The following is a 23,017-nucleotide window of genomic DNA, read 5'->3' on the forward strand; positions in this document are numbered from 1 at the left end:
TTCTTCATTACTATCCACATCGTACGGACCTGCTGCGTCCGTTGTCCATCATTTTTTTTTTCATTGAGTTTCATAATGAAAGAACCGCGCGAAAGAAATTTTATGACCATTATTACCGATTTAAGGAACTGCTAATTTTTTAGACCACAGTTCCCGTACATGAGCACCCTAATTTTATTGTTACCGAAGTCATCACCTGGTGTATATGTGTGTGATATGGCCCTATCCGTTTAGAGACATCTGCCTAATGCTAATACCTTGCGTGGTCAGACGGCGGTTCCGTTTGTAGGCTCTGCTGCGGCAAATAACGGCCTATGTTAAGTGAATGTTGTCTTTCTTAAGGTGAGAACAGTTTAAATTTTAGGTCCCCCGAATACCTACCGTAATATTATTGTGCTCATGCATCACCGAGAATAGTTTGCACGATTTTCCAGCCACATTCCGCGCGACGGAATCTCTTGGGCCAAAAGAAATTTTGGAATGACACACGCTGTGATTACTGGCTCCTAAGGATACATCATTCAATAGCAGACACGAATAATTGTAAACAATGTTTCGAAGCGATTTGGGCTACAGTTCCCGTAAATGTCCACCCTGGTTATGTCGCTGTTGAAATCATCACCGGGTCAGCATTTGCGCGTTCGTGTGGCCTTAATCATCTACATTACGTAACTAGTGTGAATATTGCGTCTCGCTGAGGTAATCTTAGGAACGCTTACGAATGAGGTAAACGAACTAAGGTTAATCATCTTTTCGCAATTTAAATCAATAGAGATTAAGAGCCTCTCAAAAAACTAGCTACCTGGATTTGGACAGTGGATATCGCCTCCGCTGCATGTTCTCATGAAAGAGATCTTACGCGGTGAAACATATATAGTAACTGGCCAGCTATAATATTGCGTTTGCCTAGGTGTCGACGGTACTCTTCACACTGTTGTAAGTAGATATTTCCATAAACTATCGTTGTTTCCCTGAAGATAGGCGTTTCTCAGTCTTATCAAGTGTACCTCCATTTCAGCATCAGCGGGTACAAGTTTGTGTCACGCTGTGGCCAAATCCGTCAATTGTGTCCGTGAAATCTCGATACTATATACGTCATTGCAGCTTAGTGGCACAAGTTATTCGATTGAACATGTTGCGAACGGTTGCAAGTGCCTGTCTATTCCACAACTGTGTACCACAATATGTCCCACAATCTTTCTATTTGAAGATATTCTCATAAGCCTCTTGGACATGTTTTTTTACCAATAGCTAAGATCTATTGAGCGCTGCTGGTTATATATATATATATATGTGTGTATGTGTATGGCTAGATTCGTCCACTTTATCAAGCTACGACTGGAAGCTAATATAATACTGCCGCTTTCACACGGTTGTCAGTACCTTTGATTCAATATAATTTTTGTGGTTCGCATTTTAGTAGAAGCTTTAAATTGAATGATCAATCGTTTGAAAGACACAAAAAAATCAGGAAACTATGGGTTTTTTAGTGTGGTCTTTTTGTAATCACTTCAATGCGGAGAGACCAATCAGGAGCGATTATCATGGCCAATTGTGTACGTCTAAGAAGATAACGGCGACGAAATGGTAATATGAAAAGGTAACGGCTTTATTTAAACACGAAGAAATAAATAGAGTCTTTAAGCCCCAAAAAAAAGGCCCAAAAGCGATGCCATAACCTTGTATCTGATGTGCATCTCCCACTTTTTTTACTGTTTGTATTCTTGATTTCAGTGGATTAGGTAATACGTGTCGTTTTTTGACCCTTATTTACACCTTTCTAAAGTTATCATCTAGGTACTTCATTCGTGTACAAATTATCAAAATCGATTCCACCTTTTTCAAACGGTTGGTTAGCAATTTCAGTGGTTCAGATAATGAAAGAAAATTATATCCAGTTTTTCTCTGATCAACAGTGCTTTAACAAAAACCTTATGGCCCCTGCCATATGGCAGAGAACGTCTCTATGGTATTACTAAACCAGTATGGTGAACTAGACGGGTTTTTTGACAGATCTTGTTGTCTGCGCGGCTCTTTCCTTTGCAAACGGGTATAATGGTTACTTATACAAGATGAAAAAACTCTAAGAAATTATTTTTTTCGGAGGGACCTTAAATTCCATTAACGAAAAACAACAAGTTCCATATACGTGGCTAGTCCGTAATGGAAGGATTTGTTATTTAAGCATTAACAAAGGATAAAATGCATTGGACTGATTCCCGGCTGATCCTTTAGGTCTACAAGTTTCGTCGATATCTAGTGCACCCGTGTATTTTCAGATGCGCATATACGACGGAAAGACCTCGTCGAGATTTCTCGCACAGGTTTTCTAGTATCACGACTATATACAATTATATTATCCACGTTAGTTTTGTGGGTATACTCAAGCCTTGTCTGTAGTTGTGATAAAGTTGTTTTGCCATCATGCTCTGTAGTGGAGCGTATGTGTTTTGTTGACATTCTTCTCGATAGCTTACCCATTAAGCTTTGCCCATTAATGGCTCAGAGTACACCAAAACAAAATACCGTCTATCGAAGACGGAGTGAGAACGAGCAGGACAGAATTTTTAGTCGAGGAAAGCTGTGAACGTCGCTCAGCCACCCGTTGCTCCGGCTAATTGCGTCATCAATAATCAGTCGGTTTTCTCTCAATCGTTCGAGTGTACCGAACAGTGTAAAGGACGTGTTGACGGAACTGCGCAGATCTTAGGACCTCGTGATTAGAGTGCCGTCTGCTCATTCATCATAACGCCCATCACTTCCGAGAAAAATGTAAATAATACACGAAACCCTACGGGAATGCTCCTTTATTAGCCCAACTTCAAGCGTACATCGAATTTTTAGATGAGTAAGAGCTACAGACTGAAACAATACGGGACAAATAATGTGGTTTTCAAGCCGGTTAGAACGGCTACTGTGTTCGTAATTTGAATGTCGGTACCATTCTGCTACGACAAGGTAATTCCGGACGTCTATAGGCCTGTCTAGACGTGAGAGGTAATGCGTGGGCACACTCTGTTTGGTGCTAGAGGTGGCCAATCGTTTAAAGTAATGCTTAATTAAGGCAGTAGAACAGAATGTAAAACTCAAAACACCCGTTTTAATATACACGAGTAATGGACGTTACGCGAAAGGAATAACTAGAACCGATTCAGATTTATTCTCAGCTCGCAGCCGCTGACGTAACACTATTTACGGCGAAAACACTACGAACTAAAACGTTTTGACATAAAATCTCTTTAAAGATCTGTTATTCGACACAAAAAGTAGACCAATGGGTCAATTTGAAAGATTTTATTATGAAATTGACTATGTCGTATTATAAAGCATACAAACCGAGCTCTGTTTTTATTATCACTAATGATAAGTGTTCTGGTTTATTTATAAATGTAACCTGTAAAATACGTGGCCATCTGGAAGCACCCGAATCTCTTCGCATAATTAATCGAAATAGAACAGATATACTTTTTTAGAACACACAGCTTTTCGTGTATAAATCATCAGCCAATAATACTTGATATCTGTTTTCTTCATGCCGTTAGAATTTACCCAAAAGGAATTAGGTCTACATCGATTTCCCACAACGTACAGCATTTTATCTACAGCCGCTGTTTATAAATCACGATCGCATATACCCACCCGTTATGATCACCGAGCTAGTGCAGAATTCTTGTGTTACTTATATGGACAACTATAACTAACTGGTATCTGTTTCGCCAGATCGTCTCCTAAAGCACACAAACGCATCCAAGGAAACATCGTCAGTTTGTCAAATTCTACCTGGCATCCCGCCCAGTAGCAACCGTCCGTTGACAAATCTTTCGACTAAATCACCGCCAGGCACCAGATCATCATGCAGTAGCCTCAGACGAATAGGCACACTGAAGATACTATCTAAAGCACACGACCTGTTCCGAATCATCGTACAAACAGCTAACATTATTCGGGTCTAATCCTCTCGTAATTTTCCCGTATCGTACGCCATAATTAACGATGCGCATTCAATGTAACGATAAAGTGTTCTTCTACGAGTCCCGATCGCTCCCACCTCCCTCTCGTAGAGTCAATATATGGATTCGAATACTTCAGATCTCGCATTTTCAATTCTCGATTTTAATGCCGCCGTATTTTTCTTCGCCAATCATGACGTACATATATTTCTGCTAGTAGCGTAGACTGTAATTCGTCCGTGTGACGTCGTCATCTTGGTGGACGTTATTGACTGTCGTTGCTTGATCGGGTCAGTATCACGGGATATGATCTCCGATTCCGGTACTACAATGTCATCCGCAGCGGCTGAGTTGCATATGTTGCGCATACAACTCTAGGACTAGCATCAGGAGCTATATATTCGTTTCCGACGACAAGCCAAGCGCGGTGCGTCACCCGGCAGTGTCTGCTGATCCGCGCGAAGTCGAGATAAATCGGTATCAATCCTGTCTTGTTCCCGAAAAGATTGAGAAGAAGCGATTCAACGACGCCAATCCCTCAATAGTTAATTGATTTTCCTGTTTTACTGCGGAATTAGTAGACTACGACGACGCAGATATTAAGGATGAAGAAGTCGAAAAGAAAACGAAACGCTCTTTGGCAATCCGATCGGATTCGAATCGGATCAGATTGTTAGCTCGATGGCTTGCTTATGAAAAAGTTATTCAATATATCTGTACATGTCTCTGATATCTGACTACTATTCGTTCCTATACTTAGCGATGTTCGTAACCTGCTAAATGTCAGTTACAATCTATGCCATCGAATCGTTTGTCTGATTCGGTGGTGCACTCTTGATATATTTACCTTCTACCCTGTGGCCGCCACATTTTGTCTGTCTTTTTGCAGTAGCTTATGTAATAGCTCCCGTGGTGGGCCGAGTTTATTCGGAGCTACTTGTCAATACCAGCACTGTCGTCGTGCGTAGCTAGTAAATCGGGGAACTAAAAGCTTGCACTGCATCAGCTGCTCAAATAGACTCTTGGCGTCTGAGCATCATAATGGGGCGGTGTATGAGGGTGGACTATTATCAGGAACAGGCCGTTATCAACGATGCCCTGGTGACGGCTCTTCCCTTAGCCGCTGCAAGCTGCTGCTTCGTTTTACTCCCTCCCCTATAAACCCTTGATTTCCCTTTTGCGCGCTGGGGTAACGTAAAGCGCCCGCTCTGTTGCCGTGGCTGATGAACAAATCCTATTGGCTTTGCGCTGTTGCCTGACTTTGCTTAACAGGCGCAAGTTACACAAAGGGTTTTCGCCCTCGCCGGAGCGGGCCGTCTTGCCCTCGGCGCGCGGTGGTCGACGGTATTTGAGTGAAAAACTGGAGGGAGTCTCACCAAACGTACTGTCGCCGTTGAAACGGTAGTGGTTTACAGATCAGACAAAGCGGCGCGTTCAGGTAACCAAGCCTGTCATTAAAGCGAATGCCTACGGAGGCAGGTCGGTTATTGGAACAGGCAGGACTTATTCCTGGATGTAATATATAATGAAAAACAGTTTACGGCCTAGGTGACCAATTAAGTGTAACCTAACTATAAAGAGCAAGTGACAGCATCACGGATTTTACTGGTGAAATCTGTTAAAAGTAATGGTTTAGAGGAGTGTTGCATATAGGCGCTTGGTGGAAACACAGCCCCGCATAACGTGTGTGCTCGAAGAAACAGTGTAACCACGCATCTACAAAGTGGAGAATTAGTAGCCGTACTCTGTATTCGGTGTGGCTGTGGAGTGGTATCGGAATTCAAGTTAGGTCTAAGAGTTCTTCTTTAGTGGACCACGGGCGCGAGCCCTGCCTGGAGCAAGCTCCGAGATGGGCTACCCCGTCAGATGGACTATACTTCTAGCGTCAATCAGCGTAATTGGTGAGCGCCTATTACCTTGATTATAATAGCATTGTTAAGTATATGCGTTTGTTGCAGCGAAACGTTGTATAGAGGTTGTTGCCTTCATAAAGGTTACGATCATCGGATATGCGGTTAGTTATATCGAAAAATAATTACCTGTCACCCGATGTCAGGTGAGCCATGAGTCTCTAAAAATGAAAAGATCATTGCAGATTCATCCCTGCATGAAAAATCACTTTTGTAAGCTGGTCCTTGTCAATGCAGTTTGTTCTTTAATCATACTTGCCCGGCTTACGTTCGACATCGTAAGAGCTTTAGACGTAAGGGTCAATATCGAGACATTTTGCTTATGACCCATTTAGCAGAATAAGTACGCGTTTCTTACTATTATTTTTTAGACTGTTTCTTTTATTAATTTCAGTGTGCCTTTGTCCTCGGTTCCCATTAGTGAAGAAGGGATTTCGACATTCATTAATTTCATGACTCGTTGGATTTCAATATGGTGCAAGCACACTGTGTAGGTCATGTGGCCGTTACTAGCAGGTCGCAGTATACGTCGATGAAGTATCATAAAATCGTTTATTTGATCTCTTGTCGATCGATTCGATTTTGCCCTATTGACTCGTTTGAGCTACTAAACTATTCAATGTTCGTATTTGAACAAATCAGGTAGCAGTAGAGCTACGGGACACAATATTCAATAAATTTCTTTAATTTTACCTTCATTGTCTCCTGCGTCAATGTGGGCTGCCAGATTCAGTGTAATTGTGTTAGCATCGCCGCCGTTCAACAGATCCACCATAGATCTTACATTCCGCTAAATCATCCAGTGGAAACGTGGAAAACAATAAATAATACCGAATAACGTAAAAATAAAGTAAAATACGATGCATTGCGAAAATTAACCAGTAACAAAAATACAACAAGCACGAGCGTAGACGACTGAAAAAAAAAAAACAGTGTCACTGTTTGGTCACTCCAGTGAGGTTCACAGCGATATTTGCTTTCAGTTGAACCAACATGATCATCCCAGTAAAGCAGCACAAATGAATTCCACTGAAGAGTTTCCATAACTGAAGCTAGCGCTTATCTTCACTAAAGTGGGAACAGTAGAGAAGATGGGCTAACATGAACCTGAATGTATGCAGGCACTGCATTGGAGAGATGCAATAAATATTAGATTAAAAAAAAACGTTAATGTAGAGCTTTTTGTCTATTATGTTCACGATTAACTGTACGCCTTAAATGAACACGCAGACCTTAAATAAAATCATCACATGTACAACGAACAAAAATATGAGAGCTTTAGTCAATACAATAGTTAATTAAAAATATGATAATGAACGTAAGATCAGATCATTCTTAATTAACGTAGATCAGAACCGTGATTTGTACAAGTAACCTGATGTGTTACTATAGTTCTGGGGACTAAACTCACTGTGTTTCATAGAATGTCAGCGATAAGATCCTGTTGTCTACTTATGTTTTCGGTTGGGTACGTTCTACCTTTGCCCTTGAGGGAAAAACAGCGTTTGTGGCCACAAAGAAGAAAGGTAAATATAATAGCACTAGCTGCATAAGGTATTCGAAAGCTTATGCACTTACTTACCTCCTGAAAAAACTAACTGAATTTAAAGCTTGACACAGATACAATATGATTGATGCCTTTCCTTCACGAAGGCAATTCTACTATATGTAGGTAATTGCCCCATATAAATTTCGCCTTTGCGTTTTCATAGAAGATGTAAATAAAAAGCTCTTTTGTGAAATTACAGTTATCATAAGATCTAGGCTTGCAATTGGAAAAGGATTGACTTTGGGTCTTGTTGATACGTTGCTTTGATTACCAAACCTTTCAATTAGACAGTGCAGATGCAAGAAAAAAGGCCATTCAAGTAACGTCAGGCTAAGTGTAAATGATTGATTTAATGTTTTCAATATAGAATGTAATCAAACTGTTTATTTCAGCTATCAATATCAAGTCGCTGTTCAGCGTGCCTTTTGAACATCAAAACACTGAATTATTTCCAAAGACGCACGCGAAAAACAAAGAGAAAAAAGGTGGTACACTTACTATTTTCCTTCAAACATGCCTAAATCAAACGAAAAAAATACGTACATTTAAGGCAAGATTTCTGCAAAATAGGTCAAAGAAAGCGACACAAGCAAACTCCTTGCCAATTTCCTCTAACTCAATTGTTGCGCGTTTCTTCCCCTAGGTATCCTGCACGCTCTGCCACCGGCTGAAGCACAACTTATAAAGTTTCCGCGATTACGTTGGCCATCCTTTAACCGCGGTAACAAAAAAGACAGTGCCATCGAGCTTAAAGGATCATCGACAAATCACGAACCTTCAGTGACCCACACTTACGTCGGAGGTAGCGGGGGTCAATCTTCTTCTCCCAGTGTTTCACCTCCTCTTGGACCTCCGTTACCTGCTGGACTCCCCCCATCGCTCGGACCACCTCCGCCGCTTTATGGTGCAGGCTATGGCCCGTTTTCACCATTTGCTCGATCTCCTTACGGTCGAGCGCCAAACCCATTCGTTTTTCCCAACATCGTAGCACCCCCTCCTCCCTCATTGCCACCCCCATCATCAACGTATTATACCTCTTCATTTTCTTCTGGTGGACGGAAAAGTCGGCGCCGTAGACCCGTCTATGACAACGACTCACTCGAAGATGCCTCAACGGAAGATGAGCCAGTCTATATTAAAGTGAAGTCAAGAAAGCGTCGGCCGATTGTCATCGATGAGGATGAACTGCTTGGTCGAGGCCATAATGGCGCATCGAGTGAGGAAGTCGATGACCGCGAATCCAAAGTCTCGTACAAAAGCCGCTCGAAACCGCAAGTAGTGTACGTCGATTCGTCACGGGAGTACCAGACACCAAACGAACGGCGTATGCTGCTTAAAAATGAGGAAATGGTTCAAGACGCACCGTCCTATCATTCGCCGGCAATTAGTGCACTACACGCGTCAGTGAGTTCGGGCGGATACCAAATTAACTCGCGCTTGCAGTCGCAGCGGCAACCTGATAGCGTCGTGTACGTTAATGATATTGAAAGCTCCACGGGTCCATCGTATCACATTGATGGGCATGGTGATCATGAAGATCATTCGGAGTTCTCGGGACACTTTCTGCTTCAGAATATGGGAGAGATCAATCAACATCGACAGATAAAGGTATTGTTGACTTGTTGTGTTCGGCGTTATCCTCTTACAATTTAGTGATTGGCCGTTTGATATTTGCTATGATTCTACGTAGTTTTTGTTGAAGCACACTATGAATGAGGGGCTGCGTGTCGATGAAGATTTAGAGATGCGTGAACGAGGTGTTTATAATGGGATTAGCTCGGTGCTATAAACGGGACAATGAAACAGTATCAAAGTTGTTAGTAAAAAAATATGTATGATTTGTGTTCTTTCCCGTAAAGTATAGCGGTGACGACAGCGTGAGCTGAGTCTGAGTCCTACAGGAGACAGAAAAGCTCTTAGCGTTAATCGCTCTTGGTTGCCCGTCTGTGATGCGGGAGGCATCTCATCTAGCTAAGAGATACGTCAGGCCTCGTAGATCGTAATGTAGTATAGCTGAAAATATGTTGGAAATAATGTATCGATGCTTCCTATAACTAAATAAATAACAAATAATAAGGAAACATTTCTATGCACCGTGGCAATATTCTAACCTATCACCGTATGTCACGGCATGACAATTTCCAGGAAATTCCTCCAAGTCAAAAGACGTTTCGCATCCCTGAGAGTAGCACGACCACTCCGACAATTCGTATCGTCCTCAACTCGTTGAACTCGAATTCCGAATCACCCCAAATGTCGAGAGAGATAATGCCTCCGGTAACTACCCCTAACCCGTTACAATTCAGTCGTGCGCAAATTCCCCCACCGCAGTCACCTTCTTCACAGCATTCCTCCGCTCAATCCATGAACCATTACCAGGTCTACGAGCCCACTCAGAGCGTGTTCCATCAACAGGTGCCACCAACTGACAAGAATCAATTCTCCTTTGATATTTCTCAAAAGCGAACGATCGGATGGCCACCAAATGCTTCCCCAACCAGCTTTCACCACACGCCTCCATCAACTCTACCCCCGGTTCCAGCACCTCAGTTGTCGAAGTCAAACACAATCAAGGTTGCCCGAAGGTCATTCCCTAGCACGTTTCCGTCAATCTCTACTAATCCTTCCGCTGTCGCGCCCTCCAGCTCGTTGAATCACGAGAATCAGATGTACAGTTTTCCACATGGAAATTCAGACCCTGTCCAGCCTTCTGCGATTCACTCGCAGGATCCCATTCAAGTTCAAACACCAATGATGCCGATGAATCACCACATCAATTATCACTCACCTCAATCGACTTCGGTCCAAAGTTACCACCATATATATGACAAGCCATCGTCGCATTACACGGAGGCGATGTTTTTCATGGAAAAACCGAGAAAAAAGACTTCATCTTTTGTTACTACGGAGCTGCCCACCCTTTCACACACTCAAGCCCACAAGAGTCAGCAGCACATCAACTTTTCGTGCTCGACACGCCGATCGGGGTACTACGCGAATCGCATGTATAAATGTCAGGTAAACTGCTTTGTATCTTATCAGAAGTTTAATCGATATGCCTGTTGATTAATGCTATTTATATCCCAGAAATATTGTTGCCAACGTTTATTTGTTCACTTAGTTTTTCTAAGATGAGTTGTTGTAAGCATAAGTTCTATTTCTCATATTTATGATGTATATTGTAATGTATTTTGTATATGTACGCCAAACGTTCAGGAAGAAAATCGTCTAACAGTATAAGTTATAAGTGTAAAATTACGGTACCTTAGTTTTGGACGAGTAAATTCAATTTTAACGCGCTACCCCTCAACAGTGCAAGAATGGTACAGCATACGAATCAAGCATCCTCGCCTTATTTCCAAGTCCTGGGGAAGAAACAGATTTTCTAGCCAGGTAGCCAAATACGGCCAATCGTTGGAACAGACGCTTCGCTAATTAAGACCTCCGCCAAGCTTTATTGTGGCGTGGGGGGGGGGGGGAGTAGCACCCTAACGTGTCGAGCCCAATGTTTCGAGTTCAGAAGTCGGCTATAAACTTGTTTGAGTTGGTACAGACTTACAGATTGTAACTCACAAGCTCACTTGATCACCGTGAGTACCGATATAATGCATTAGTCCTTAACCTCCTTCAAAAAAAAACGGCATAAGATTGAAAGTCTCTTCTGCCTAGTAAGCCGACCTCTATTAGCATCGATGCACTAGAGACAAAAAAGTACAGGTGAACCGCTGTAATCTCCCTATATAAACAGAAAATAACGAAAAAGGCTAATATTACACAAACGTATAAATAAAATCATTGCATTCTTCTGTAGTGTCATTGCTCTTCCGTAGACACAGAAATGCTCTATGGAGGGTAATAGCCTAAGACAGTAAGATATGAAGAGATTCTGTTTGGATTTTGCTTATCGCCAGCCTAACAATTGCACACATTGTTTAACTATAGGGTAGTTGGTAGTGGAGGATCTCAATTCCATTCGCTGTCGCGCGAGTACGAACTCATGTCAAGTGCTTCGTGAGTAGAAGATTCAACGGATGATCGTAATTCAGTTAGGCGTATGCAAAGGTTTACTATGCGTACATATAGCTAGTAAGGCGGGTGTGCCAGTCAGCTTCTTGAGCCCAACAGTAAAATGCTGTGAACAATCAATACGACGAAAGCGCCCTCGTCAACAGGACTCGTTGCAGAGGTAGATTCCTTCATCCACGAACCCTCCATGGCGCCATTTCTTCGTCGTAATAACGGGGGGTCGCTCGTCCTCTCAATGGTTGGCTCAACAATCGCTTTAACGGCTACCGCAATTTCTAGTAACTCTGTAGAGATCCGAATTTTGAGGTGAGACATAGAAATTGAGGAAGATAGAGACAGCAAGGGGGGAGAGTGGGGGCAGCCGCTACCCCGTATCAGCCTTCGTCTGTGTGTGCTACCCCAGGGCTATCCTGTACAAGCCGAAAGATCATTTCCTTGGGGAACTCCCGCTAAGCCGGCAGAACCAACGGACTATTGCCCATTGCTCTTGCAAATGCCTACAGCTTGATCTCGATGTTCCGTAGTGCACAAAACGTGATGTGCTGCATTTGTAAAAATTGAACAATTCAACCAAAACAATAAAGCGACGAGCACGACCAGAAAACGCATGTGATATAGTAACTAGAAACGCCACACATGCCGCCGCCGCCACCACAGTTCAGCAGGGGCAAAACTGGACGTTGTACTATTGAGTAGGCTTGAGTAAAAGCGGTGCTGGATTCTCGGCTGGGTTATCGGACTCCGCCCGTCAAGGATAGTCCTAATAAACGATAGAGTAGCCACAGCAGCAGAAGTAGAAAAAGAACATGTAGAAATAGAGGACGGATCCGTAGAGAAAAACAGATCAAAGGAGAGAGAGAAAAATAGAAAAGAAAGAGATATATCATCTCGTCGTTGCTGTACGATTACGACTACTTCTTGGGGTCGCTGTTTTCAGGGGGTTGGTTCAATTATTTTCGTGGATACAGAAATGCTGCGGGTACTGCTTAGAGTCATAATACAAATGTTTGGCTGGGCTAGGGCTATCATTGATCAAACAGCCTCGACCAGTCGATGTCGGCTGTTGTGGAACGTTGTTCGATACGGAAAATTTGTTGGCAGAGTGATGATGAATTTGAACGGATAGTGCGAACGAACGAGAAGCCCGTCGTGTAGAACACGCGGATGCTATACAGTTCTGTGCAGTAATCGCGGCAAACCGTTGGTAAACACAGTGTAAGAGAAAGAGCGGACGCAACAAATGATTTCGAAGGTAGGTCCTCTGCATTGTGGGCACTGAGACAAATGGCTAATATAAACGTACACACACACACACATAAACAGCTATATGAAGTTCACCAAGTCGCATGATTCTTGGAACAGAGTGAATACCGTTGTTTGACACCCTCGACTGAAGCCGCCTGAGCTTCGGAAAAACTAGGACAGCGGTACCCGGCAAAAGCTGAAGTTATACGTAAATCTAGGCTGTTTAATGAATAAGATAGTGATATGCTTCACTTCAATTATGCAGCAAAGAGTTTCGTATATGCAAATATTTCCAGCAGAAAGAAGCGTTCAAAAATAATAGTGCCGGTTTTTCTGCAATGCAAAGTGGAAAGTCTATCGTCCCTTATAACGATACGAACGGCCCGGACGTTCGTCACCCGAATACATTCGGGAAATTCACTAAAGTTCTGTGAATGCGTTATGTTGCTTAACAGCTTTAATAATTACTGTAATAAAAATAACTGCTTCAATAATCCATAAGATGGACTTCGGCAGGGTATGGAAAGTTACTGGACGTAGAAGAAGGCACAGATCTTCCTGTGGTGGCTTATATAACGCAATGGTTTTGCGATTCCGGCTGGACAACAACGAAAATGCCCTATTTTGTGCCTTGGCGATAGATCTAGTTCAAATTAGCAAACAAAACATTGAATGCAGTTTACTGCTGACAAGCCAACTTAAACATTTAGCTTCGGTAGGGTCTCAACGTTGTCAGAAACTTGTGCTCCTATGTAGACGGCTTCAGTTTTGCATATAATTGTCGGTGAGAATATCCGGTTTCGTGAATACAGATCTTTTCGACACAACTATTTCTATTCTGCGCAGATCTACCATCACTGCTCGAAACGGATTTTGACCCAGACGTTCATCTGCCCCAATGGAACCGCCTTTAACGAAAAGCAGAAGCTGTGTGAGAAGGCAGATAAGGTGGCTTGCGTGGCATCGGACAGCACGAGAATACGAGGAAGCTCGCCTGCTTTGCATCAGTCGCCATCTCAACAGGTGACCGAATCTCCTCTACAGGTTAGAAACTAACGATCCGTTTCAGAATATTAAGGTAGTGCTACGTTTGAAGGGTTCTTGTTTAGAAGAGTGCACCACTAAACAGATGAAGTTTCAAGTATGTGGATCTTCGTTTCGTCGTAGATATTCAATTTTCGCCGCTCTTGTCTGCTAAATAGTGTTTGTAGATTAAGACCTTGATTCTCTTGTACTTCTATCGCCTTCAACCTAAGATATATGTTGATATAAATTCTTTGTGGTTGCGTTTGTTTTGTGGCTTCATGAAAAATGTTTACCAATTACCAAATGGGCGGTTTGGATTTGTATGCGCCCCGAGGGTCACAAGCGGCGAAAAAAAAAATTATGGGTCAAAAAGGTAACAACAAGATGTCTGGTCTTCGTCGATTAATGGACAACTCATGACCAGCATATGATTTCACGCTTCGCTGACTATCTGCTATTTACAGCGAGATGTCACAGCATTAGAATGTGCGATTTGTATTTTTCAAGCGCTTTCAAATGAGCGATTTTTGGGCATGCTTTATTTTTTTTCCAAAAACGGAATACAAAAAGCCAAAAATGATTTTGTCTATTGTGGAAAAAAACCAAGTCTTCACAAGTGCTGCAAAAGACTTTTCAGGCCCAGGCTATGAGTCAGTACCAAGCATGCAAGTGGTGCCTATGTGGCTAGTTGACGAGGTGGTCTTAAAAGACCATCCTCGTTCCGGGGATCTATCATAACGAGTAAGGGCTAGAACGTGGAAAAACGAAATAGTTCGCGCTGTTATCGAATTACCATTAAAGAGTCTGTGGAAGGATTACATACAGGTTAACTAATTGGGAAAAGTTACTTAATCTCAAGAAGGTCCAGAGCAATTACTCGGCTAAAGGACTCGAATACAGACTTGTCAGCAATTGTTTCGGGCAAACCTGAATGCAATCAGAGAAAATTCCGATTCATTCCAATGCACCGTTACAGGTGCAAAGACATGGGCATACGCCTATCAAACGAGAACAAAACCACAATCGTTTGAGTATGATTTTAAAGGAGAGTCTAAGCTGCACTATCCAAGTCAAAAGCCGAGCTTCTTTCAAGACTCTAGATGTCTTCGAAGAATGATTTTGTAGTATCGGAGAGTTGTTTACTGTACATTCATTCTAACTAGTTTAACTGCTACTAATCAATAGTTTGAGAAAATGTTAAGAAGATTGCACAATACATTGACGGACGGCACTGTCCAATCTTCTTTCTCTTTGAATTCGCGAAGAGTAAATTATCGGTTCGTTACCCAAATTGATCATGTCGCCGCTTTATCGTGCTTTTCTTGCACGAAAATGCGCTTCCTACACAAGCCCAACACCTGAATTTGGCAGATTTATCCATTTATGGCTGTTCCCATTCTTAGAACTCAAGAAATATCTAAAAGAAAAATTAGAGGAAATGTAAAGAAACTCGTTAACAGATCTAAATCGATTGAAAAGGAAGACAATTTTCACGACTGGAGAAAACGGTGGTGTATGTGCAGATTATTTGGTAGGTAACGATTAGAATTTAGCTTATTGAGGCCCGTACAGCTGGTAAGGAGAGTTACACTTCTTTAACCCAATAATCGGTACGATTAACATACAATTAACTTGTTTTGACCCAGCGGTAGTTCCGGTTGACATAAAAAATATAACTCGAGAGGGTCGAATTCCTGTTACTTTTTTTGGTTAGCATAATAGCAATCCAACTAATGAACCGACCATTGCAGATCTCTTCACGATCGGACCTCACTGATTTAGAGACGGAGACGCCTGACAGTACAACACTTTCTAGCGTGTCAACCACTGCAGATCTGCCCGTCTCCACGCAGACGTCAGTAGTTCTACAGCCGAAGTTCAGTACTTCAGTGTCTTATCAGGTTTCGTCCTCTACGTCGTCGGCGTCATAACAATCTTCTAATCAACGTATAGCCAGCAGCATCTCCATATAATTAATCATAGTCGTTAAAACAGGCCGAGCCATCTTCTTCCATTTCTGTTTAGCATGCCGATTTGTCGTCAGCGTGCTGATGATCCAAAGCTTGACCCTGCGATCAGAGACAAAGGACCTGTGCAGAGTGTTACTATCGATCACGATAATATTACGAAGAAGGAATAGAAACAAAATAGGTATTGTTCAGTCACAATTCTGCGACTACTTGTCCCTGCTTTAACCAGTGTTGCTTGTGAGACTACGCGAATGCGGATAGTTTTTTCTTTTTTTTTTTTTTTTTTTTATCGTACATTTATAACAGAGCATTGACCGCAGGATTTAGGCATGATGTTTACCGAAAAAGAATTTAGCAGGTTCGTGCTGTTTGCGTCTGTGTCGGCTTGGCAAAGTTTATGAAAGCCTTAATTCTTTTCATCGACAATATTTGATCATATCCGTATTTACATACAACTAAAACGAATCATGGTGGTTTCCTGAACAGTAAATGACCGCAATTATGATCATAAGCGATTGACGTGCTATCAATACCTCCGAAGGCGGACCAGACCTCGCTACGTTAAAAGCTGCTACGAAAGCTAGGCTTTCGTTACCTCTTTGCATTTACTAATTGAGGTATTGGCTACCGAGTTTATAGCTACTGACTCTGACAATTCCCTTTAATTTTCCCTGGCCAGTCTTTCAACAGCATCTAAACATGGCGAAACCTGCCAAAATTTGGTTCCACACTGGTCACAAACACCGGGGCCATCGACGGCGATCAGCGTAAACTAAACCTCTGCCAGCTCTCGAGCATTTTCTCATAAGCGTCAAGAAGAGTTAGCGGTTATAACTGCAGTACGAATAGGGCCGAAGAAGTTGGCATTCGTCAAAAACTGAAAGGCGTATCCTAAACCATTTTTATCCATCCATATCCGCTGCATCAGGCCAAGGCAAGCCCTATAGCAATTACGCTAACGAGCCGCTACGACGGACGGGTTGATCATGCTCATGTTGAGTTGCACTGTAGTCATGTAACTGATGTCAATGTAGATGTAGTCTGCTTAGTTTGTTACTGCTGCTGGTACTTCTGCTGTTGTTATCGGTGATGTTGCTTTTTACCACATGCCGTCGCTTGGCTTTGCTCCTGTCAATCCTCGCGCTCCCTATTTAGTTACGTTTGTTGACAGCGGCTTACTGATGCTCCTTTTGGCTCGGGCGGGCTGTTTATTGCAGAACGAACCAGTCAGCAACACTTGCTCTTGCCATGCTTAGCGACATGTTACTGTAAACATTGTTGAGGCTATTACTAGGACAACAGTTGCTGCTGTTGCCGAGTGTCATCCGTAAGAAGCAATCCCCGAGACGAGTGCGTCGGTTCGCCTATCTATACTAAGCAAACGCACATCCGTTTGTTTGTCTGCCTTAACGGCAGCGGCAATCATGACCAACCTGTCTCTAGCCACCCGTGGGAGGCTGTGTAGATAAAACAAGGCCTACTACCAACTACTGAAAAGCTCTCTGTCGCTCGCTTCTTCGGTAGCTGAGCTTTAGTCAATGACTGCCTGCGAAATGCCACAGAAACATATGCTGCTGCTGATCATTCAGTTATTCAAACACCGAACCAACGACGCGAGCCGTTACTACCGCTACCATCGCAGCGCTTCATGGGGGGTTCGTATATCGTTGTCGGACCCCACTCCAGTGATTGCTACTACCGCTAATGTTGCTGCTGTTGTTAGCGGTGCGAATAACAACGAGAGGAAGGGGGAAGTGAATAAAGCTTAGATGCCCGATGCCGAAGACGTTCCAGCACCTTATCCAGTCACCCATCCGGACGCTCACTGAGCCCGTGGTGCTCATCATAGTGGCCACTTCCTGCTGATCTAATACTTACGCGAAGAAGATATTGCTTCGTGTTGTCACTATTACGGTCGTATTGGCGCCGTTCCTGGTCGACATCAGACGGCGAATTTGCGGATGGTTTGTCGGACGCGGCCAGCAGGCCGGGGGCTCAGAACAGGAGGGTGCGCTGATGCTACCAGCAGCAGCTCCAGTAACGACAAGGAGCGGAGAAAGATTGATGGCGGTGGCGGCGGAGGAGGCGACAGTAGGAGAGTGAGAAGACGCGTCGCTCAGGGGGGTCGTTATTGATGGCGGCGTCAAGCTCAGCCTAAGAAGAGACCAGAGAAACGGACGAAGGAAATCACTTACGGTAGCGTGAACACCACTGTGCTAGGCCGAAAGTACGGTAGCGGTCTTATACGTAACAACATCGATGACGTTACTAATAGTCGCGGCACATAGAACCTTACGTTGGGGTAGCAGTAGAGAATTATTACCAGCAACGAGACCCTCACCGCCGTTGCTCATTCTCTTACGATGATACATAATTTATATGAGATTTATTGGCCCGGTCGTTGGTAAAGCGGTGAAAAGTGAAGACTGAGCGGGAGATTAAGCTATTTAACGTAAGGTCTCTGCGCGAACCGTTAACGCGGTGAGACGAATTGGCACGAAGCACTATGGTACCACATAGCAGAGCTCTACGAATAATTAGTGATGTGCGTCCGGCGGGTGGATAATCAATTATTTTTCTTACCTCGTGATGAAAACAACAGCGTGGCCAAAGGCAGTAGCAGCGGAGGTGGTCAGTTTAACTTTTGTGAGTGGCGCTTTATAGGAATTTATGTCATTAATGTTTCGATACAATGTCCTGGGGAGCTAAGCAGAGTTGAATCTCATTGGCTGAAGGTGTTTCTACTTAACTATGAACGGGCAGTTTTCATTCACTGTATTATCTACGTAGTAACAACCTAATAATCCTTAATCGGACATTATTATTATTAGGGTAGGGATAGGGTCGGATATCATTCACTGTATTATCTACGTAGTAACAACCTAATAATCCTTAATCGGACATTATTATTATTAGGGTAGGGATAGGGTCGGATATCATTCACTGTATTATCTACGTAGTAACAACCTAATAATCCTTAATCGGACATTATTATTATTCGGGTAGGGATAGGGTCGGATATCATTCCGATTTAGACGACCGTTCCCCCGTGTCGGTGAGCTATATGTCCATATATTGCATAGCGAACACCTTTATAGCATGTTATCTAAGAGTCTCTTAGGCCTGCCACCGTCTTTGCCAAAATACACGATTTCTCGCACAAACGTTCACGACATACACGTGCTAGTTGATGACGATACAACAGACACAACCGGAAGCCTAACCCTGTTACACTTCGAACTACCGGTCGTCGACGAACCGTATGATTGCGTGTGTATTTTGTTGAAAAACGGTTCTCAGCCAACCATTTAGACCAAGCACTTTTGCGCATCATCGTAAACCTAGTGAACTTGAAAAGGAAGAAAATGAGCATTTGAGAGAATGTGCCAGTCTCGACTGAATGCGCTATATGCTACCTCAATGTATATCTATAATAGTATTTTTCTATATAAAGAGTTCATATTCGCATGTTTATGTTTCAGCGATCTCCCGAGAACTTTGTCGAAGTACCTTCATTTCATGGATTGTTGTTAGTTCGCTGCCGGCAAACTTTGAGAGTGGGCCGTGTCGTCAGTTAACTTTGGCCAGTAGCAATTTATAAATTGCTACTACACCGCTTAAGATAAGGTTATTGATTATTATTATGGTTATAAATGTTCTTGAAGAAGAACGCTATTTATTTACTGTTAGTGTGCGTCTTTACGGTCTATAATCTTCTCCAACCTTTAGGAGACTAATCAGCATGCTCGTTATCTATGTATCTGAACGTTCTTTTTCTAATCGTAATACCCAGCTCAAATGCCCCATGTACGGGAGCTCTCATTTCCGTTTAATCAATAGGCATATTATTGTTGCAAAATTAGTTAGTACACAAAACGTGGGTTCTGCCTTTTCCATCTTAAGCATCGAGTTGAATGTCTGCAGTTTCTTTGCCTGTCGCTTCTTTACATTATGTAATATGTTCCTGGCTCTATATTACCTTAGAGTTTTAATTGTCTCTCTGCATTTGCCGTAGCCGATTTGATTTTACAACTTTTCTCTTATCGATCTTTTATATCGTTGTTCATTGTTAAATATCTTTTGAATTTAATTCTTCATCATTCAATCATTTTTATTCCGTTTTCGAGGAGACGTGCTATATAGAAAAAATGTATGCAGAAAATGTAACTTACCCCGGTAATGTTTGAACCAACTGTTTACCAGCTACAGGCTTGCATCCAGACTAATTGACATTCCTAACCCTATATCTTAGTAAGATATATTGATATGGCCAGAATAAAGGCCACCTAGTTCTAATCGAAGGTCTGTGCCTGCATTTGATTATTTCTAACGTACAAGTGTTGGCGTTAATTCTGGAAAAAAATAAACGTAAAGAGTGTACATGGCTGTACCGCTTTCCACATTTTAGTCCGGCTCTGAGAATTCCGCGTAGCAGCTGTACAAGAAGAAATAGCATACGGCAGGCTCACGGCAGACTCTGAAACATCATTTGTGTATGTACACCTGGTTATTAGTCAAGGCCATTGAGACCTGTCTTTTGATGAGTTCGTGCGTGCTCCCTATAAGGACATTCTAGTGATTAATATTATTAAACTACTGTTGCTATTCAAGTCAAAATTTCATACAAACAAAAGCCCAACCCAATACGAGCAAATACTTGACATATTCATGTATTAAATATATAGTATATTAAGATATAGTAATTATGATAACAAGTGAAAAGGAGTATTGTAATAAGGATGTCGTGATAATTATATAAATAATAATTAAATAAATTGATTTTGTAACTACAGTAATTAACGCGAAGTGTTCTTACTTTAGTACCACAAACATTTCTTGCTGGGGATAGGTCTAGCGATGCTAGGTATGTGTACATATATCTATATACAGATTCTACCGCATAGCTCGTGTAGTAGAATCTCTGATTTCTTGAAACCTCCGGGTAGTTTAATCTAGGAGTATTTGGAAATGATGATGAGGCTAAATAGTGATCTATCCTAGAGGAACGTTTTTTGGCGCTTTCATAAAATATATATATTTTTATTTAGTTTTTCTTTTCAATTTTTTATCATCAAACTATTTTTATCATAAATATAATAAAAAATAAATGAATATATATATATATAAAATTATTATTGCGAGTTTCGAACCAGCCAACCGTAAGCTGTCTATGGGCAGAACCTTTGCCGCCCTATACATCGGTAGCCGTTACAACATCCCGAATAAGTCTTCTGCCTGATGTAAAGCTAAAGCTGTTGCGGATATCGAGCTTCAAGCATCTCCGTCCTCGCGAATATTTTTCCGCCGTGTGATTTCTTTTTTACAACGTATCCTTTTCAAGATCCGAACACGTTTCCGTTCACCTTTACGGTACACAAACGATAATATTTATTACGTTAACGTAACTTCTTAAAACAGAACAGGCAGTGTAATGCATACGTGATGCGACGACATTAACAGTTCTTCATATTAATTATCTAGGTAAACTTTGAAACAGGTTCCAGCTTCGTTCTGTATTTGCTTGATTTCATAGATGTAGATTGTATTTTTTATTCTCATGTAAGCTACGAAGCTCTAAGAATATTTTCACTCTAACTGATGCTTTAAAATCTTCTCTTCGAAAGAGATATTGAGGGCATCATAGATAGAAGCTACGTTAAGTTAAACCACATATTATTACTGTAATTAAACCGAAGAAAGGTACGGATATGTACGAGCAATAAATAATAACATTGATACTTCTGCGTTTCTGTTTTTTTTTTTTTTTTTTTTTTTATTATACTAAAACGGGTGAAGCCACAGATTATCAGAGTTCTTTCAATGAGTAGCTACACTCCGACGCTCCATATTAGGTTTTACTAAAAGTTTATTCCTATATACTAAAGTTAATAATGTAGAACAACAGCTACATAACGCAGACACAACAGAAGCACTTGAAATTTATAGGATAATCACTCGAAGCAGTCGATCATCATATTGATGTTCTCATCCCAATCTCAATGAGATTAAAGATATAGAAAACTATAAATTTGACGGACTAGATTGTTTAGCATTCATTTTTTCATAGTTTATGTGTTTCAAGAATAAGAGCATTTTTTGTAGCCTACATAAACACATTAGTAAGCGTTGAGTATATAGATATCGACTCAAGGCAGATCTTAAGCGCCATAATTAGTATTCATTCAAGAGCACACTTCAGCAGCATGTCTAGAACTGAACGTTCTGAATTTTTTGTACAAACAACTCTACAATATTGTTTTCCTTAGTCTCGCTAGATAGTCGAACGGGGTGATTTCCATGCATCGGTGCGACAATCAGCTATTTTCTACACTCGTAAACTATTCTCGTACTGTCCAATTGTTTCGTTATTTATCTAAATACATTTTTATCCGCATTGATATTCTTAGTAATACGAACTATTATGAATTAATTAATGATCGTCTTGGAATTATATTTTTCTTAGACATGCTGTACATTTTAGATGTATGTTATCGTAACCTGGGTCGATCCCTAACCCCACTACTGTTTCTCTGCCGCAAGTTTTCGCGCATCTGCTAGTCGATAAATAATTTTAATGATAGCAATAACATTGTTTTTATTTAGTGTAGCCTGTTTGTCAAATCTGCTATTGTAACCCTTGTTAACGTCTAACTAGTATTCCTTGAAGAAAATTAGGGCAATGAAACACACGGTCAACCAACGCCATGGTTAAAAAATTCTATTCAAATTGTGATATTGCTAGCGTATTTGAATGATTATAGTCATTGACCTTAAAATCATGATACACTTATGTTGCCAGAAAACACCTTGAGTGAAGTCTATATAGACTAAGCAAAGAAAAAAAAACTTTTTTTTTTTTCTAGCGTTTCCATTATTGATAGCGTTCCGGGTGTAGCGGCCGCCGAACGAGTACTGCGTTTCTTTTATGGGCAACTAGATGCCAGGGTTGACGTTTGCCTTCTCCAGTCACACAGCGGACAAGTTTGTCTTCTGCGCCAACTTCTGGTTGACATCACCATTGATTTAAACATTTTTTCTACATCGGCAACAAATTCCTTGTTAAACTACATTCCTGCAGCACTACACACTAGCAAATACGGAACTATATATGGAGTCGAGGTTTCAATAGTTCAAACAGTGACAGATCGCTGCTAGCTTTTATCTCAATAGAAAAGTGACCAAACTACTTTAGCTGACATTGTTCAGTTTTCTGATCCGAGTAAATATAGAGAAAGGAGTAATTGAAGCGTTGTGTGCTACCTTTTACAAAACCTTACTAGGGGTCCTAGGTTTCTGTTCTCAGTTAACGTGTTTACCTCCCCGAATGTGTCTTCACCTTAT

At 41.7% G+C, this 23,017-nt stretch overlaps 1 protein-coding gene across 9 annotated transcripts; it reads left to right on the forward strand.

The window, feature by feature from the left end:
* The first annotated feature begins 882 nt into the window (after positions 1 to 882).
* On the forward strand, positions 883 to 20,476 carry LOC111245215 (uncharacterized). Of its 9 annotated transcripts, XM_086980325.1 has the most exons (8): positions 883 to 936; positions 1,491 to 1,600; positions 3,721 to 5,851; positions 7,363 to 7,386; positions 8,053 to 9,017; positions 9,555 to 10,427; positions 13,527 to 13,724; positions 15,458 to 20,476. In XM_086980325.1, the coding sequence occupies exons 3-8, from the start codon at positions 5,800 to 5,802 to the stop codon at positions 15,635 to 15,637; spliced, it is 2,292 nt and encodes a 763-aa protein (XP_086836451.1). In that variant the 5' UTR covers positions 883 to 936; positions 1,491 to 1,600; positions 3,721 to 5,799; the 3' UTR covers positions 15,638 to 20,476. The 9 variants fall into 9 exon arrangements, 7 of the variants coding, with proteins under 7 accessions (XP_086836451.1, XP_086836450.1, XP_022648990.1 ...); XM_086980324.1 differs by having other exon boundaries at positions 1,491 to 5,851; XR_002671248.2 differs by having other exon boundaries at positions 896 to 5,851; positions 15,458 to 15,857; positions 16,894 to 20,476.
* The last annotated feature ends 2,541 nt before the right edge of the window (positions 20,477 to 23,017 follow it).

Source organism: Varroa destructor, unplaced genomic scaffold (genome assembly GCF_002443255.2).
Source record: "Varroa destructor unplaced genomic scaffold, Vdes_3.0 BEIS01000002.1, whole genome shotgun sequence".
NCBI classification, from domain to species: Eukaryota; Metazoa; Arthropoda; class Arachnida; order Mesostigmata; family Varroidae; genus Varroa; species Varroa destructor.

What these genes read in the sequence shown, in the direction of transcription:
- LOC111245215 (XM_086980324.1), top strand. Translation starts at nt 5,800, where the DNA reads ATGGGCTACCCCGTCAGATGGACTATACTTCTAGCGTCAATCAGCGTA. An exon ending in AGCGTCAATCAGCGTAATTG is followed by an intron (nt 5,852 to 7,362) that starts GTGAGCGCCTAT and finishes AGGGAAAAACAG; the next exon opens with CGTTTGTGGCCACAAAGAAG. An exon ending in TGTGGCCACAAAGAAGAAAG is followed by an intron (nt 7,387 to 8,052) that starts GTAAATATAATA and finishes TTCTTCCCCTAG; the next exon opens with GTATCCTGCACGCTCTGCCA.